General features: G+C 36.5%; 2 protein-coding genes across 5 annotated transcripts in view; both read right to left on the bottom strand.

Annotated features, from left to right (window-relative positions):
• LOC128158606 (transient receptor potential cation channel subfamily M member 2-like) overlaps nt 1-5,985 on the bottom strand; it is a 37,074-nt gene extending 31,089 nt beyond the window's left edge. For 2 of the 4 annotated variants that reach the window (XM_052821528.1, XM_052821531.1), the window contains exons 1-4: nt 5,830-5,985; nt 4,261-4,378; nt 3,380-3,567; nt 2,157-2,350 (exon numbers count right to left, since the gene is read on the bottom strand). In XM_052821528.1, the coding sequence (XP_052677488.1) occupies nt 2,157-2,350; nt 3,380-3,567; nt 4,261-4,283 (405 nt within the window). In that variant the 5' untranslated portion in view covers nt 4,284-4,378; nt 5,830-5,985. Of the gene's footprint in view, nt 1-2,156; nt 2,351-3,379; nt 3,568-4,260; nt 4,397-5,829 lie in introns of all 4 variants that reach the window. The other 2 variants (XM_052821530.1, XM_052821529.1) reach the window with 2 other exon arrangements.
• Nucleotides 5,986-9,853: 3,868 nt separating this feature from the next.
• LOC128158604 (uncharacterized) lies at nt 9,854-19,570 on the bottom strand. The gene is made up of 7 exons (XM_052821525.1): nt 19,292-19,570; nt 15,346-15,471; nt 14,846-15,003; nt 13,670-14,515; nt 12,022-13,458; nt 11,527-11,815; nt 9,854-11,210 (listed from the first exon to the last, which is right to left on the bottom strand). Exons 1-7 carry the CDS (start codon nt 19,554-19,556, stop codon nt 10,339-10,341), a joined length of 3,993 nt encoding a protein of 1,330 aa, XP_052677485.1. The 5' UTR covers nt 19,557-19,570; the 3' UTR covers nt 9,854-10,338.
• Nucleotides 19,571-19,628: the final 58 nt, after the last annotated feature.

Raw genomic sequence — 19,628 nt, 5'->3', positions numbered from 1 at the left:
TTGTTAAAATAAACACGTTATTAATAAGAAAGAAAAAAATTTATTCGCAAACAAATGAAAAACCAATAGATTTGACAAAGCATGGCTCTATGTGTAACTATTTGGTATAGCGGAAGCTTTTACTTTGACGCTGCTCGGTTTTTTGTTTTACTTTTGAATGTGTGCTATTTATAGTATCATTGGCACTTTGCTTGCCTATAGTCAGGACTCTGCTTTCGGCAAAGCCCGGCTAAAAATTAATCAATTAATCAATCAATAAAAAATCAATACGGACAGATAAGTCTTTGCTGGGAAAATAGGTAAAATGAAAATACATTAACAATTACTTAATTGTTAGTATTGTAATGTGTACATATAGTTTTGTACTTTTCTCTACGTTTAAATTTTCATTAAGTCGATGATAAATATGCAAATTAAGATAAAACAGATTGTCTGCAAGATTTTCATGTAATTATGCAGTTTATATCAAATAACAGCAAAAAAGGCCAATGGACCACATCGCGCACCTGACCCACAAATGTCCTACTTAAATAACCTATATGGAGTCATATAAAAAATATCTGTTGTAGAATAGATACTGAATTATAAGATTTTCAATTTTTTTTTCAGATATTCATACTATGTAATACATTGAGCCCCTTTTCTAACAGGATGATTTGATAGTCATAGATATGTAAACCTACATCAAGTTTTGAACCTTTTGTGGGGCTCAATAATTGTCCAGGGGCCCACGTCTTAAGGAATTTATGATTAACAATACATCAAAATGTTTGCATATAAGTATATGTAATACCAGATATTGAAACATTTGATTTTTCGAGAATAAATTACAAAATCTAACTTAGGAAAAAATTCGACCCTCCAGTGTGGCCCCACTCTACCTTCAAAGATAATGATTTTGACAAACTTCAATCTACACTATCTGAGAATGCTTTCAGACTTGTAACAGCTTCTCTGACCAGTTCGTTTTTGAGAGGAATATTTCTAGGATTTTTTCTTTATATATCCCTATGTAAAATTCGAACACCCATTGTGACCCCAGCCTACACCCAAGGATCATGATTGTAACAATCTTGAATCTACAGTACATGTATTTGAGAATGTATCCACACAAGTTTTAGCTTTTCGGGCCAATTGGTTTTTGGGAAGAAGATTTTTAAAGATTATTTTCTATATATTTCTATGTAAAAATTCGACCACTCATTCTGACCCTACCCTACTCTCGGGGATCGTGATTTGAACAAACTTGAAGCTTTCACACAAGTTTCAGCTTCTCTGGCCCATCGGTTTTTTCGAAAGAGATTTGAAAGATACAAACATTTTTTTATGATTTGTAATCATCTCCCTTTGCAAGAACGCGTGGACCGGACCTTCAGTTTAATAAACTGAAATCCTCTTAACCTTAGGTTGATTTGTGCCAAGTTTAGTTGAAATCGATTCAGTGGTTCTGTAGAAGAAGTCAAAAATGTAAAATAAAGTTTACAGACGGAGAGAAGAACAGACAGATGCGGAACAAAAAGTTATTACAATAGCTCACTTGAGCTAAAAAGCAGGTAAATGTACAAGTAGTACCGTTGCGTCACACGAAGTTATTTATTAAACATTGAGTAACCTTGGTGGTCAATAAATCAACCAATGCATCAGATCTGGTTTAAACTTTTAAATATAATAGTTTTAGTTGTATCCATATATATATATATATATATATATATATATATATATATATATATATATATATATATATATATATATATATATATATATATATATATATATATATATATATATATATATATATATAGAACATTTAGTCTATAGGAAGTAAATATAGCATACAAATATATAAACGGCCATGACCTTCCAGCAATCTTAACTGAATTTTATTTCATTGAATGAAATAAAGACGGCTATGACTCTTTTCAATCTCATTCTTATGCATTGTTTGCACTGCATATAAATTAGATTTTTGGCGGGAAATTTTAAATTGAGGACTACATTTGTATGAATCAACAAAACTCACGAGATTCTTCGTTGGACAAAATAAAAAGGATGCTTGTTTAATTTAAAAGGAAGCACGACAGTCATTTACTCCTGTAAATAACCCCTGGTCAGAGAGGGAATCGAGGAGGGGGAGGGGTCAATGTACCTTAACATACCTTAGTTTCATTTTCGTAAACTTCCGGCAAGTCAAAGTAAAGTGTTTCGTTGTCCACCACTTCTTTAGAAGGGATCGAAACCAGACGAATGGGAGACGCTTGGTTCGGTTTCTCCAAATAAACATATTCTTCCACCATTTCTCGAATGATTTTGGAGATCTTCAGGGGCTCTCCCTGACTTAGTATCCAACTCACTACAGAAATGTAGAATGCATTACTGGTAAATATGTAGATTAATTCTGAATCTCCCCCCCCCCCCAAAAAAAAAAAAAAACAACGACAACAACAAACAAACACATACAAACAAACAAACAAAATGAAAGAAGTGTTCCTTTGAAAGGGGTGATCAGCATGTGTTTGCATTAGTTAGCTCCATGTTAATGCAGTGCGAGAGCCAGTCTCATTAAAACCACGCCCCTCCCCTTCTCCTTAAACTCGTCAGGGTCTGACAGGTATCGATAGAAGGTCATCTTTACAGAACCTTTACTTCTGACCAATCAGGGAAGGGCTTTCATGATCACTGCTTTGGAAAACCTAATGGAACTCTTCAAAAGAAGGTAGAAAAATCAATTCTTCCTTGTTTTTTATGTTACCGCCAGTATTAAAGAGTTACACCTCTCTAAAACAAATAAAGGCATGTTTACAATTGGTTGGGGTATATTTAGATATATTTAGATTGTATGCAAATTTAGAGGTCGTGACCCTGATGAGTGTATGGAGAAGAGAGGGTGGCTTTAATCAGACCGTAAGAAAGCACAATATGCATTAAGCATGATAAGTAGAATATATCGCACTGTTTTGTTGATTTCAGAAATAGCAAGGAATGAATACTAGTAAACTTTACTCTTTGAAGGCGAAGTGTATATCTGATTAAAATTCTTACGCGTGTAAAGAAAAACGTGATTTGAATCATTATGAAACTGTATAAATATTTTAATCTCAAGGCAAACACATCAGAATGATGTTTTTTTTAGTAATCGACATGTAATTAAAGATTTCTATAAAGCTGTCACTGCATAGTAAACAAGGTAGTGCATGGTGAACTGCGTGCGCAAAAAGAAAAGTTTGTCGGATGCCTTGTACGTAAACAACTGTGATTGGCCGAAGCCGATCTCAAAAAAGATGTTCAGGAAAAAAATGACATAAAATGCAAGATTAAGAGATGAACCAAGGACAAGTTCAGGAAGCTACTGAACTTGATCAAGACGAGAACAACAACCCACCTCCGGCAGCTTTTGCCGCATAAGTCAATGTCACTTGAAAACGAGACTTTGGCCAAATTTTGGGAACGAGGCTATTGGAGTCACCAATCACTGAGAAAATCATGTTGGGGCGATCATCTTCGGTGTAGAATTTCTCCATGAATTCGTCAATTAGGCTTTCTTGTCCTGACGCCTGGGGTCGCCAAATTCTAGCAAAATATTTTATTATTTATGAATGATAATGATAATAATAAGTGTATACAAATACTAGTAAATTTGCTACAATATGCCTTTTCAAATACCAAACTTAAGGTGCACGTTTTATGAAGATATACTGGTTCACAGCGACTAAATTTGCTGAAGCAATACTGTAGGTCGTTTTAATTCAACGATGTTAATATTTCACGATTTCTCAAAAAGTACCAATCGCGATAGTTTTAATTTCACGCTCCAAGAAACCCAGTTAATTAAAGTATAAGCATTTACACGTTTTTTAAAAAAAAAATTATGTTCGTATTTACGATGGGTTTAATTTTGCGGGGAAATAATAAATCGCGAACATAGAGAAATTAAAACCATCGTGATTATTGCCAATCTACAATATGTAGGCTATGCCAATGTTTAGAACATTTCAAGGAGGCTTGATCTTTAACAAATTACTAAAAAGATCTTCCTTTAAATACCATAGCAGTTTTGGCCGTTAACAATAATTCATTGAAGAATTTAGGTTCTTTATAAAACACTTTCCTATGTCTTTATATAGAACCCTATATTTCGAGGAGATCAAAATATTGATATAAGTCTAAACCATCCAGCCGTCTTAATAATGAAATACAACTGAATGCATTTAAATGGTTTTTACTTAATATTTTGATCTTTGATAAGAATAGCAATATTCTCACGTTTCTTCTTCTATGTAATCCATCACTTCCTCTTCTTTGCTTTCCGTCACTGTCAGAAGCGGGGTTTAGAGTTGATAACTCTATCTCACTGAAAAGTGCCCGCTCTTTTCTCCTTAACCTGCGTCAAATCTGTCAACTATAGCTTTACTTTATCTACACAATATTATACAAGTAAATCCTTTAGTTTTTTTTAGGGCACCTGAGTCACTCAGTGACCTATTGCTATCTGTTTTTGTCCGTCGTCGTATCTCACGCGGTCGTAAACTTTTGAACGTCATCATTCGTCGTACGTCGGTCGTAAACTTTTGAACATTTTTAGCCTCCTCTCTGGAACCACTGAACCAATTTCAATTAAATTTTGGCACATAACATCTATGGGTGAAAGAAAGTAAACATTGTGAAATTCATAGACCCTTCTCCCTCCCGGGGCCTGAGGGGTAAGGCTTAAACCATCAAAATTAATGAAATCTTTAAAAAATCTTTTTTACTCCTGGACACCAAGCTGTCAAACTGCTGGCATGATTGTAATAAGCATTTAGCTCTCCACCAAAACTGTGAAATTTATGGCCCAGGGTTATGAGTTCTGGCGCTAGGGTGGGGCTCTAATGATTATATAGTGAAAATGCATTAATCATTTAAAAATCCTCCCCTATGCTCCTGGGTATTTAGCCAATGAACTAAGTACATGTACATAGTTATGATGAGGAAGAATATCTCTACCAACATTATAGATTTCATAGCCCCTGGGTCAGGGGTTCTGTTCGACCGATTATTTTTTGTACTTAATATTTGTTTAATTTTGTCACCGTATGTTATGCTACAATTTTTAAATATTCTTTTCTAGAATTTTTGAAAGTGGATCAAAAAATACCGGAACAATAAAAATGATTTACTTATTATGCACATGATTATACAATGCAAAAGCCACACTGCAGTTACTCAGGTGACCGATAAGGCCCATGGGCCTCTTGCTAAGGTACTGGTCAGATTTTGAGTAAGCAATAAACTGATCTAACGTATCGAATTTTAATAATTGATTTGTGCATTGTTTCTGTTTATACTGATAAAACGGGTCTATTCTTTCTATAAGAAAAGCTTCTTGTTAATATATTGCTGTGGAATCATTAGAATTCTTGGTGGCTCAATGTTCGTGGTATTCATGGGTAGCCCTCTCCCACGAATTTAAATCCTCAACGAAAACAAGTTTAGAATGAGTTATCTTTGATGCTGAAACAGTAACCGACGCATCCACGAAATTTCATCCCCACGAATGAGCAAAAATGATATAATCAACGAAAATTGATCCCCACGAATTTAAATGATTCCACAGTATATAAAGTACTTTAGAAACTTCTTATCTAATAACTCATTTTAAGATGAAAAGATGAAGAAAAAAAATCTTTTGCATCAGTATAATTTGTGCGATACATAACCGCGCAGAAATTTTTAAAGTAAAACTCAAAGCATTGTCAAAATATATATTGCTGCAAAAAGTCAACCTGGTACACAATTATACTAAGAATCTACATTTATACCACTTGGAATTTAAAAACAATCACAAAAACTCACCCTATAAATTATTGTCTTCGGACTGAGCGGAATTGAATGATCTGTTTAAATTACAACAACACGCACAACTGGAAAAAACGAAAAAGTAAATCATCTCTTTCTCTCTCTCTCTCTCTATTTTTATCATACATTTTACATTGAACGGCTAAACAGGAAAGCAATGCTTACTGACAAAAATCGATGCAATGACATGTTTTCTTCCTGTTTGCAAAGTAACCGCTCAAACTGTTAAATTATCTTTCTGTCCTCGTTCCATCTGTCTATCTACCGCTAAGTCCTGCCTGTGAATATCCTGAGTCGGCCCTGTCACGTGGCACACATTTGCCCCCCCCCCCCCCCCCCCCGATTACTATATAGTTCGACATTCAACATATGAGGTATAATTTGTTTCGGTTAAACATAGGTAATCACAGATTACAAAGCTCACCGAGACGAGGCATCACCTTTATGAGACCATCTTTATCATATTATATGAAAATCATAGTTAATGATCTTGGATATTCATGGATACTGTTTTGACACAATATTGTATACGATATGTTAAAAAAGTGCATGATAATCACATGTTCATTTCATACGGAATTATAAGATACAATGTTAATCAATACAATAATATAAAATATGATATTGCATCCTATGATACTTACAATATATATCGTATAAAACCATAAAATACTGTAATAAATAATGATGCAATATGATATTGTAACATATGATATAACATTTTATTGTGTTATGCAGTATTGTATTCGATCACATTATACAATATCATTATATAATAATTATATAATACATTATTATACTTTCATGTTAAATACTGAAATCTGATAAGTTAAGACGCAGTTGATAATCCGTTATATTACCCTCAGCGTTAGCAAGACACTTCGCAACGGGTAACACAACGAATTGTTACATGTGCGTAAATTATGCGCGTACGGTTTGCCGTGAAATTCACGTCATTTCTATATCAAAGTAATAAAAAAATCTCTAAAATTAAGACATTCAGTATAATAAAATAAAAAGTGCCTGTTTGGAAGGATAAGAGTTGAAATTGACACCCCTCGAAAACCATTGTCAACCTCCGCTTCGCGGAGCCATTTGACAATGGTTTCCTTGGGGTGTCAATTTCAACTGTTACCCTCCCAAACAGGCACTATTTATATAAAATAGTATCATATGATACAATATCATATCACAAAATAATTAAGAAATGAACTCAATGTCTACCCAAGTTATACGAGTATAACCTTGGTTGTGGCACTTTACGCTTTATAATCCGTAATTATGTGATACAATTATATAAATAGTGCCTGTTTGGGAGGGTAAAGGTTGAAATTGACACCCCGAAGAAACCATTGTCAACCGACGCGAAGCGGAGGTTGACAATGGTTTTCGAGGGTTGTCAATCTCAACTGTTATCCTCCCAAACAGGCACTATTTATTTTATTATACTGAGTGTCTTAATTCTAGAGAATTTTTTACTTCTTTTATATAAAAATGACGTAAATTCTACGCCGAACCGTACGCACATAATTTATATTTTTCTTTTTCTTCGAGTTCTTTTGAAGTTTCAGTATTCAATTGCTTCCGGTAGATTTATTTCAGTACATGTTTAAAGAAAAAATATTCTTTATTTCAGGTAGTAGGGACATCTGTCGAAATTATTGTAATTTAAAGTACATTATAACTGAAATACTTTTACCGGTTTATAGTTTTCAAATTTTACAATACATAACCAAAAAATAGCTTTTAAAAATATTTGGAGAGGTAAAAATTGTAAAACCCCGAGCGGGATTCGAACTCATGACTTAAAGATTTGTACTAAACACTCTATTCCACTGCGCTACGCTGTTAGGTGACAGTATTGGGAAAGAAACTACTTATATAATCACACTTCATTTTATTGTTTATTTCGATCAACAATACGTCACAACATGTAAGTGTCACATACTTCCTTAATGCAAAAACTAATAATTGTCCGTGCAGTGTGATGAAGAAAGCATGTTCGTACGATTGACTTGTGACCTACGACACAAATGTTATTACTGCAAGGCAAACATACGTCTGGTGCACGATAATAGTGAGACGGAAGTACGGTTCCTACAGGCATCGCACTTTAATTTGCGAGTGGCAACCTTCTCTTAAACAAAATTTTATGTGACATCTACGACTGGCACGTCAAACGTTCGTTTGTCTTACGCTGTACTCTCAAACATTTCGACACGGTTTTTAACGCTGCGATCAGTCACGTGGGGCCAGGGCTGGCACAACCCGTACCACACGCACGATCACCAAACACCTGCGGCCAGTTGTTATCGATTGGTTGGCTCTTTAGCTGTTATTACAAGTTGCTCGTTATTAAATATTAAAGCTGAAGAAAGTGTTTTCAAAATGACTGTGCGTTTGATGTTGAAGATTAGATTGGATTGACTTTCTGCACACCCCCCCCCCCCCCCCCCCTTACTGTCATGTTGTAAATTTTGAATTTACTGCCACTTAGTAAATTCAAAATTTACAACATGACACTACAAATGAATTAATTATTGTTGTGTTGTGCAAGTACAAAAGAACATGAAAGTTACAACTCTTATTTTTTCTGGAGTTTGTTGGGGGGGGGGGGGGTCTTACTTTGTCAATGACCTTGGTAGGAACTTAATACTGTGTAATCATTAATACTGGGGATGACTTATTTTTTGTTGAATTCTGTAGGTAATCCTAATTCGCATCACTGTAAATGCTCTTATTTTACTTATATCATTTTTTTCGCGCCTTGTAAGCAGAATCCCGTCCTTTTGTTCAAGTACATATTTTTGAGGTAATAAGTTTATAGTACGATACTGAAGCTTAACTGTCTTATATAACTTGCTTTATAAATCCTGATATAGTTGAAAACGAATTTTGTGCTACAGTTGAAAATAGCAATTAAAACAGGTTTACATCATTTTAGTTTTATGATAATTTGCATTAATTGAGCTTCCTTTACTTTTAGTTCAACTAATTTTGTTCTTAATTGTAAACGGACGGAATTAATTGGTAAATAAGTTTTTTGTCTGAATTGTCATCCATGGGCAGATTACTTAACGTGTTCCATGTAACATACACCGTACGTAGGGGGAATCCTAAAACACTTCCCTGTTACAGTTTTTCACATATGTCATCGATGATTGCTAGATACATGTAATACGTGCCAGTGGCGTCGAAAGCAAATTGAAAGTGGGGAGGGGGCTAGACTAATCATCAGAAATCTTGACAAGCAAAAAAAAAAAGGCTTAATCACAAAATCCTAAACCGTGGGGGAGGGGGCGGGGGCGGGATGGGGTAGGTGTAGTATAACTCCATAAAAAAATTCTCACTTCCAAATTTTTTCTCTCCAAAATCATTAAATTCCTAATCGGGGGGGGGGGGGGGGGGGGGGGAGGTATACCTATGACTATGACTCTCTAATTTTTTCCTATAACACTATTAACGATGATTAATACATGTATTTCCTTCTTTTCATTTCAGTCTCTTACATTCTACCGAAAATGGGGGGCAAGCTTTCTGATACTTCAATTTTTATGTGAATTTAGAAACAATTCTTATATAACAACACGTGCATTATACACTTTCTGGATCTGGCTTGTAGATCTTCAGTCATTATCATACAATAAACAACATGACATGTCGGGAAGGGAGACACATGGTGTTTTAATTAAATTTTCCGTCATCCTATGTGTTCAAAACACTGTTTATGATAATAGGGTCCTGAATATTTGAAGATGCTGTACAAATCAATATCAATTTAGGAAACATCGATCCCAAATTCGTTCCAAAATATTAATTAGAGTAGCAAGACTTCCAAATGCGTAAAACATTTTAAGGAGAAAGGTAGTTGTTGAATTAATCGATCAATAAATCGATCATTTTTTTTATCAATTAATAATCAAGTTTTCATTTGTATCCAGTGTTAGCTAATTAAAACCATTTTCAAGTCTAAATTGTAGCATATGGATTCTTGGATAATCAACCAATAATCGCTCTATAATACTATTGTAATAAATATATTTATTTTATTTTTATAAACATTTTAAAAAAATAGTATATACACAATCTTATACGTGTAGTAATATCTCGACTTGCATAAGTCGTATGTCAATGATGAAAAGAATGATGTAACGAATAAAGGTAACAAGAATCCTGTTCTAATCAAAATGAGTAATAATATCAGTCTATCAAAAATCTGATTTCCAAGTGAAAACAGAAGTCACTTTTAAAATGACGTCCACGTAGAAAGCTTTCCGACTTTTTGGTAACTGATGCAAACACTCTGATGACGTGACATTAATGACATATGGTCCTACATTGAATGTAGGAACAGTAAACACATTATAAATATTCATGCAATGATCCCTGGTATCGTGAATTTCCCTTTCCGGATACGATTTTTTCCTTTTATGAATTATATAAAACTGGAAATGATTATGAGATTCTCATTCCGGATATCGGTATAATTCATACAATTGTAAACAATCAAACTCTAGAAATGCGAGCGGCTTCTTCTGCGGACCTGCTAGCGCTGATTCTAGATTTTATTTTTGCAGTTTGAGGAACGGAGGTTGGAATTGGTTGAGTAAAATCCGGAGGTGGAGGAAATTCCGCGGATATATCTTCCGGCGAAACACTTCCATGTGGTGAATTAAGGTTGTGAGATAAATGCGCTGACGTCATCTGATAACCTCCTGACGGGGAGTGCATATTTTTATCAGCCAAGGGTAAATTTCGTAAAATGACCCGCGGAGAAGGCCCCATTTTCTGACTTGAGGACGACGATGAGTGTGTGGGTGATGCTAATGGCGATACTGGTGTGTGAGTGATGGGGTCAATGGTTGGAAGGAGACGTGCCGATTTCGGTCCAGTCGGGGATGGGGTACCAGATTCCCCGGGCACCTGCCCATTGGCCTGCATAGAGCGTGTAATCCCCATCTTAGGCACGGTGGGGGTCGTTGTCCCGCCGCTGTCAAGAGACGAGTTACTGTTGTACTTTATCCGCGACGGCGGATGATCTCTTGGAGGCAAGTCGGGTCGAAATTCCTGACTTTCGCTCGTCCTTTTGATCCGTTTTCCCCCGACCACTGGCGGGTCTGGGGAGAGAGGAGAGTAGTCCAGCCTCTGTCCTCGAGAAGAAGAGGTTTCTGAGCCGTCGTTTAAATGATTGTAGCTTTCGCGAACGAAGGCTTGGTTGTCAAAACCACGTTGTCCGGATGATCCGTCGTTCCTTACGGACATGGTGCCATTGGAGTGACCCGGATTCTGAAAATGGATTCCGTTTCCTAAAAGTAAGGGATTCGACGCAGCAGGTGTCTCGTTAACATACATTACTTTGGGTTTATTTTCTATGATACCTAAAAAGAAAAAAAGAATAATTTTAATTTATAAACTGCTTATCTTGTTACAAATTCTTTATCTGCTGTTAAATTTGGAAACTTAAAGTAATGTTATTGAAATGACAAAATTCAGCAAAACACTAATTGCTTTCATGCATTAAGAAATAATGATTTTTTTTCTTTTATTTAATTTTATGTTGACAACTATATAGCAACTATTTCTAGAATTTGACTTGATTTGTAAGGCTTGTGAGGTAGTCTAAGGTTGATAGTAATATGCCATCAATATTTGTAAATTAATAGACAGGGACATGTAACATGTTTCTATTTATACCTTTGATTTTGGATTTGAAGTATCTCGTTATGATAACTATTGAAAAGATGAAGAAGACCAAGAAAAATCCGAGTAGCGCGATTAAAATGATTTCAGCTATGCGGAACTCCTCGGTTCCATACGGATCGACTATAGACGTGCTTGAGGCGCTCTCTGCAGGTTTGGAGAATAAACAGTGTGAGCAGGTTTCCTTGGTGCACAGCGCTTTTATCTCCCGGGGATTACCACTGGCGTTATAGAACCGGAAGTTGGAAGAGAGCGTTAGTTGTCCATTCTTGTACTCTCCAACCTTTAATAAAGAAAAAATGATATTAAGGTGTAAGTTTTTATTGCACCAACTACCCAGTCATAGTAGGACACGGAAATCAAAATAAAACAGATAAAAGCAGAGTGAAACACTACATTAAACATTAAAAAATAGATAATGCTTTTCAGCATAAAAATCCCTGTGATGATAGTTAAACAGAGAAACAGTAGATAGTTTGAGAGAAATACCTGTCTGTATTGGTAAGACGTAACATCTCTCCTCTGTATATTGAGAATTTGGAATCCAACATTCCCATTTCGATTTGCATTGAACACAGAGTAGGTTAAACCGCCACCTGACAATTCCACAGCCTGGATTTCCTTCACCACGTCGTCCACATGACTCTTGATGTTTTCGCACGGGTACGAGACTCCCTGACACAGCTTCTCTTTCACCCGGACCATGGCCGTCCCCACAGCGAACACCGCGTTCATGACGTGGACAATACGCTGATTTTTGACCCACTGCTCAATTTTCGGCCGAGGGAACTCCGTACTGGGAGGACAATCATTGGTTTTGGTCTTGTCGAATCTCCCAGGAGGATTACAGTTAAAGAAGTTGGTCCAAAATTTCCGAAACCAGTCGTTCGAGTTTTGGACGTCGGGTTTGAGATCCTGTAAATAGGGATCAAATCCGGTTACGGCTGACCTAGTTTCGAACTTCGACGTGATCGAACCAATCACAGCATCACCGTGCTCGTCTAGAATGTCCTGCCTCTCCCCCCAGTCCTCGCTGGCCAGGAAAACCACAGACTTATAATTGTCCGTCTTCATATTGACCAGCAGAGATTTCAGACGTACGTCCGTCCCGAAGTACAAAAACACGTCGGAGTTGGTTCTTTTCATTTCATCAATTACATCGTAAGAATTGTCTTCTGCTTCTTGAAGTTCGATGGCTTTTCCGATGCAGATATCACTTTCATTGGCGTATCTCATTAAGAGTTCTTTCCCTTTACTCCCGTAGTTGTTGTTCACGTACAAAATGCCTCCAATGTACTTCCACTTAAGGTGCTTGACTATCTCTATCATGGCTCTGGCTTGGTCCACGTCACTAGGGACTGTCCTCAAGAAGTAAGGGTAGTTGATTCGATCGTCAAGATCAGGCGAGGACGACGCGTAACTTATGACCGGAATACTCAAAGCCGTGAACTGAAATGTCATCGGCACAGTAACACCACTGGCGGCGGCGCCGATAACTGTCACCACATTGTTTGGGTCCAAGAAATTTCCTTGTTCATCCGGAATTTTCAATTTTCCGGAGAAGAATTCTGACAGTATCAGGGAAATCCTGTTTTTGCTGTAGCAGTCATCAAAGGCTAAAGCACTGAAGTTCATGTTTGTTTTTTGGCTGATTTCTTTCACTGCAAAGAAAAACGCCTCCACGACTAAGACAAAGTACGACCCAGTGTCCAGATCCCCGCAGCCATATTTATCAGTCTCATTAATAGTGTGCAGAGGGAAAATCCCTAGTATTATTGCTTGACTCTGGTCCCCTCCATATTGATACCGATAGGGTATTTCCGGTTTTGATCGACAATTCTCGCAAACCCTCGCACAGACCGAGCTTTTGTACGATTGCAGTGAAGAAGTGTTCACTTGTAACGTTCTGTTTAAATACTCTCCGACCTAAAGACAGTAAAAACAACCCATCAGTCAGTTATTCGGATTTTGCAATCATGATTTAATTCAAGTTCTACGCATTTCTTTTTATGAGTAAAAGAGAGTGACTTTAGACCTTTCTTGCACCATAACGTAAAATTAAGTACATTTTAACGTATTCTAACCATAGTAACCTAGCTAATTTTATTCGATAAAGCAAAATATATTTGACAGTTACCTTTTCAAATTTTCCATTTCGGAAGACGTTGATGTCGTATAGCGGCGTTGTGTCAGTGGCTAGGTAATCCCCCAGACCGCTAAACCGAATTCTTCTTCCCATCTCTATTAGTTCCTTCGGTTCCAGGGTGGAATTCAGCGAACTATACGAAAAATCAACTAATTTCAACCGTCGTAAATAATTCTGCTGCAAGTATTCCCAAAATCCGTCACAAACGGAGGTGTAGCTCTGGCACTTATCCTTAAACACGTCATTGAAAGCGGTTGCCATGGCAAACACCGCGTCCACGACTGGACGAACATAATCCGACCTGTAACTCTCCTGAGCCTCGTTTCCAACTTCAGACAACAATCTTTCGATTGGATCCTCTGAACCCGAGGTCCTGTTATTCCACGTATCGTTGAAGTGTTCTCTTGCTCTCTCTATTAGTACTGATGCAGAGGAGACTGTGATATAACCACTGGAAACGTTCTCCACAGTGCTAAACACGTCCTCACTCCGCCCCACAAAGTCCGTCATGAGCCAGATCAGTTCTTTGAACTTGTTGTCCAATCGAATACGACTTAACAACGATTTGATCACGTTCTTGTTCCCAAAGTAGATAACGCCCAATCGGCGTCCTTCTGAACGCTCCTGTTGTTTTTCTAGTTTTCCATACAGGTTCTGTCTTGTGGTGTCCGAACTGAAATCTTCTGTGGAACTAAAGCTTTCGACTACATCGACACAAATGTTGTGGATCTTTGCAAGAACTTGGATTTCCTTGATTCCGTTATATCCATAGTTATCATCAGTATGTATAGCCGCCACGTAGGTCCAATCAAGTTCCAACAACAACTGAACAATGGCCTGAAATGACAACAGAACTTTACTTGGTTCTATTTAATTTGGCGCTGAGTTTTGTAACACCAAACTCAACCTTAATCACTTTTCCAAAAACTTTCTAGTTGTTAATTCTTAATTAACTTTGTAGTAATAAATTGAAAATCTATAACAGATAATTTTTTACTTGTTGTAGTTTTTGTGATTACTTCAACCAGTTAATTCAAAATTAAAACAACAAAATCATCCCAGAAAATATAATGAAAACTACCACAAAAGCGTTATATACGTATACTTACAGATGTCTTTATTATAATAAACAAGGATTTTATTACTTCATGTAGAACAGAGCCTCACCTTGACCTGTTGAGTATCGTCTGGCGTAGTTCGTAGGAAGTTGTCATAGTTACGGAGTTCAGGAAGGGAGGCGAAGGGGCTCAGCATGGGGATATTGGTGCCTTTTAGAAGACTCGCCACATGTTTGGCCGTCTGGCTTCTTGAAGTACCGAGTATTCCTGTTCGACAAAGACAATGCAGAAAATATAATGGGATGACACTGTACGTGGTTGAGTTTAGGGCGCGCTTGATTTGTCTACACTGTGGTACGCTTAGTGTAGATGGTTTACACCTTATAATCGATATCTTTAATTACCAGTTGACACGTTACATTGTGCACTTAAGAACAACTTTCGGTGCAAGATGATCGAATCTTGTTGGATTTTGACGAATACTAAGTAACTTAACAAAGGTTAAAATGAACTTTGTGGATTTTTTTTATTGCTTGCATCTAGTATGTTAAATTTCTTTAATTTTAATAATGTGATGTAAAGAGACTTAAAGTTTAATATTGGCCTTACCTAAATTATAAATTGTCTTGTTCTCTGTGCAGTTAGTCACTTTGGCCGGAAATGACGTACTGACGGCATTCATGGCACCATAGGTACTTAATCTGTCCAGCCCGCAGTCGTCATATACATCAAACCCTGAATTAGAACGGTAGTCACCAAAATAGAGATAAGACCAAAAAAATTAGTACATCAGTACAAATCAACAATATATGATTGGAAGACATTGGCAGTGCTCGCCATAGAAAATACCCACGGCCAGACTTGCGTACGCTTCCTGAAAATATGCCAACCAATTAAATCTTTCTCGTTGTAGTGATTATTTGTTATCAATTTACTAATGAGAAAACAACAGAAACTACTTGTATAGTATTTGGTGACAAAATCCATATAAAATACAAAATTCAAATCGTTTTTATTTGTAACCTAAAATTAAAATCACTAAAATCTTCAAATCATAATAAAAGGTAATGATTCAATTTAACAGGAGCCTCCCAAAGGAGATGGGGGATAAGATAACGCAAAAATCAATTTGCATAAATCCGAAATACAATTTCAAATTTATTTTTTCCAATTAAATCAATTTGATAATGTTTATCAGTTTGCAAAGGCACATTTTCTAACTTTATTTAGTTTTGAATATTATAACAAACGATATGAAAAAATAACTTTGTCTTAAGTTTTGGTGGTATCGAACCCGCAACCTAAAAAGCCTAGTTATATAAGGCTAGGCTTTGATACGCATACGCCAGTTGAAATAAACATACACTATATTCTAAGAATTGAAGATATTTAAGGGTTACAAATCGGTGTTATGTTAAATATGTACATTGTTTTGAATGATTTTTTAAAATCAGATTTAATTGTTGATATTCTAATAATTTTTTTAGTATCTTCTCCGTCCTTTTATAGGCATTTTACACGCTTTATCCGCTCACCTTCTTTATAGATTGTTGAAAGCTGATGTATTTTTGGTTTAAAAAGATTTTTGTATGAATTTGATAGGTGAAAATTGATACCGGCTTCAGTTTCGTGGTTGTAAAATATATCAATAAAGGCTTTTAAAACTTTGTTCTGCTGCTACATGTACCAACACTTTTAAGGTATCCTAAAAATGAATGCACCGCGGCTATACACGTAACTGTGATATATTTCCAAATCATAAATATGCAATGAAGAACACAAACATAATACATTGATACGGTCCCAGGCACAAGATTTATCTAGGGATATAAAGATATAGGACTCGATTTTTTAATTTCTTTTGGTACATTTACAAATATTCCCCCCGCAAACAAAGTTTGGGGGCCATATAGAAATCGTTTTGTCCGTCCGTCAATCTCTCTGTCCGTCTGTGCGATCGTGTCTGGTCCATAGAGGGCGTGTCATGGATTTGACCCGTGGTCATTTGGGCAAGGTCAAGGTCACTGGAAGGAAAAACCCAATTCGTGTTCAGTTAAATAAATGAATATCTTTCTTATGGAGAAACATTGGAAGTTCTTACTTCACACAAAGATTGCTCATGACCAGAGGGTATGTCATGATTTTGACCCAAGGTCATTTGGGCAAGTTCAAGGTCAGTGGAAGAAAAATGCCTAATTCCTGTCTATGCCATATCTTGTAATGGAAAATCCATTATTTCCACTAGAAAATATTTGAGTTGTAATAGTTTCTTAGTGGGGGGAGCAAGCTCACAGTACCTCTTGTTTAAATTTCCTTTCAACTTTTTTTTTTGGGGGGGGGGGGGGGGGAGGGGTGAAATGAAGTCGAAGTTTTTGATGACAGATCATGCAACTTATCAGGTCGCTAACCTTTTAATTTTTTACAATAAGATTTATATATTTAAAAATATTGACTTTGGGTGGAGGGCAGCATTGATTATATTAACCCCCGAGAGACAAAATATTGCCCGACGCAGAGCGTCAATATTTTTCGGACAAGCTAATATCTCAGTTATTGACTATTTGTTTATATAGAGTTATCTAGTCAGAATATACAACTGGGTATGGCAGTCGCCCGCTTGGACACGTGGGTTCTCTCCGGGTACTCCGGCTTCTTCCCACACCAATGACCCCCTCGCGCTAACATCCGTGCCAACGAGAGATATTAATATAAGTTGTAGAACTTGTTTATCAATCGTTGTAAAATAAATAAAGTTCAGTTCAACTGAATATAACAATCTGAAATATTGACCAAACAATGCAACCCCTTCCCAATCTTTGCTCTTTTCTGATCTTGCATTCATATTGCCTTTAACTATTCATATTTTGTCGGATCATCATGATGGTATCTTTGCTCTATATTTTGCAGGTAAAATTATACCTGTTATAAAAATTATGGCGTATCCTATTTTTAAATACCTTTTATTCCTACAATCATCAACAAACACTACAGAAATATTTAAACCTTGTGATATTGTTTGTTACATGAGATACTACAAAGGTCACTCAATGACATTGGGAATGACCTTGTTTTATAGCCCTCTCCCTCTCCAAACACCCCCCCCCCCCCCAGTACCTAACAGTATCGCCATTTTGTCTTTCCATTTAATTGTCGTAAGTTTAAAATCAAGTTACATGTAGAATACAAATCATATTGACATATATACCTAGCATTTATAGTTACATCTACATGCGAATTCAAATTGAACACAAAACGGCACCTATTTTAGACAATAAGGAGCGTCTATATGTACAGGGGAATATTCATTATCGATAACAAAACATTCCCAAGCACAAATGAGAATCATTAAATTATTTAATAAATTAATTATTTTTTATTTTGAGTCGACCCTAATCTAATTCTAGGTTAAGTATTAAATGCATATTAAAGATTTGTCCTGTTTGTACTGTATACGAATAAATACATGTACTAGATGAATGGAATAACATACCCCCCCCCCCCCCCAAAAAAAAAATATATAATAATAATTAAAGGAATTTGCACAAATGAATAAGATATCCTGTGGCTACTGTATTTTTAAAGAACTCAATCACCCTCTGACTTCATTGAATGTTTTCGGGTTATCGGTCAGATTTCTACAGAACAAAATGGAGGGGATTCTCGGGTGAATGCTCCACTAAAGAATTCCTATCTCTAATCCTTGCAGTGAAATGCCTCGACACCCGATCTTCTTTATTATCAAAAAGTCGATCTTACTTCTTTTTAAATCCTGAAACAAGTTTGACAAGGAAGGGCATATGCCTATCTACTGGAGATTTTTTTCTTATTTACACGACATTCATTGAGATATTTAAAGATATTTACAAAACATAATTACAGAAGTATTTTACTTAGTTAAAGGTATAAATGAATGAAAAGCATAGTGAATGCTAAAATTGCCATATTGTGTGTACATGTGTATGAGAGAGAGAGAGAGAGAGAGAGAGAGAGAGAGGAGAGAGAGAGAGAGAGAGAGAGAGAGAGAGAGAGAGAGAGAGAGAGAGAGAGAGAGAGAGATGTTTTGTGAACTCGTGCTGAATATGTACATCTTGCAGCTTATCATATTCCCCCAAAAATTGGTTTTACAATTAAAATCTGATGGAGCATGCAGTTACTGCTTGATTTCACGGCGACCAAGATGTATTAATAAATGTTCGCTGCAAGAGTATGTTACTGTAGGGAATTTCTTGATTCATGAGGAAGTTAAACAGTTACTTAAAATGCATTTTTTTTCTCAATAAATCCCGACAGACAAAAATACACCAAATATTCAAACACAATTCATTTGATGATGTGCATTCTCATTTTGGGGTTATACAATAACCAGGGTCCTACAGGATATCTACATGTAACTTTACCGTGGAGAGGTTGGGGTCCGAGGTCTATCTTCGCTAATTATTCTGTGTACAATTAATTAAGAAATGTGAATTTTCTGGGAGGGGGGGGGGGGGGTCAGAATTTCCCATCCACCATTCTAGATCTGTTCATTAATTTTCTATTGGATACATGTACCTACCAAGAGACATGACCTTGAGAAACTCCAAGGAGTTGATGACGTCAACTGCCCACTGTATGGCGGCAAGATACTGCACAGCATTCTGGGATACCCTGTAACATTCTTCCGTCCTGGTGCTTTGGCGGATGCTGCTCACCACGGAAAACCGCACCTGCGCAGTAGGGTTGATAAGCAAAGGGCTCGCTTGGCATTGCTGGTTTCCCGACACTGGGTCAATCAGAACAGAGGTCAAGAGGGCAAAGGTGAATGTGAGAGAGAGTGACATAGTAGCAGACCTTTTCTTTGATGAGACTGAGCACAAATCACGGATCGCTTGTAGTGAAATAAAATATAAACA

The sequence above is a fragment of the Crassostrea angulata genome, chromosome 8 (assembly GCF_025612915.1).
Source record: "Crassostrea angulata isolate pt1a10 chromosome 8, ASM2561291v2, whole genome shotgun sequence".
NCBI lineage: Eukaryota > Metazoa > Mollusca > Bivalvia > Ostreida > Ostreidae > Magallana > Magallana angulata.
This window is presented reverse-complemented; position numbering and strand designations above follow the sequence as displayed.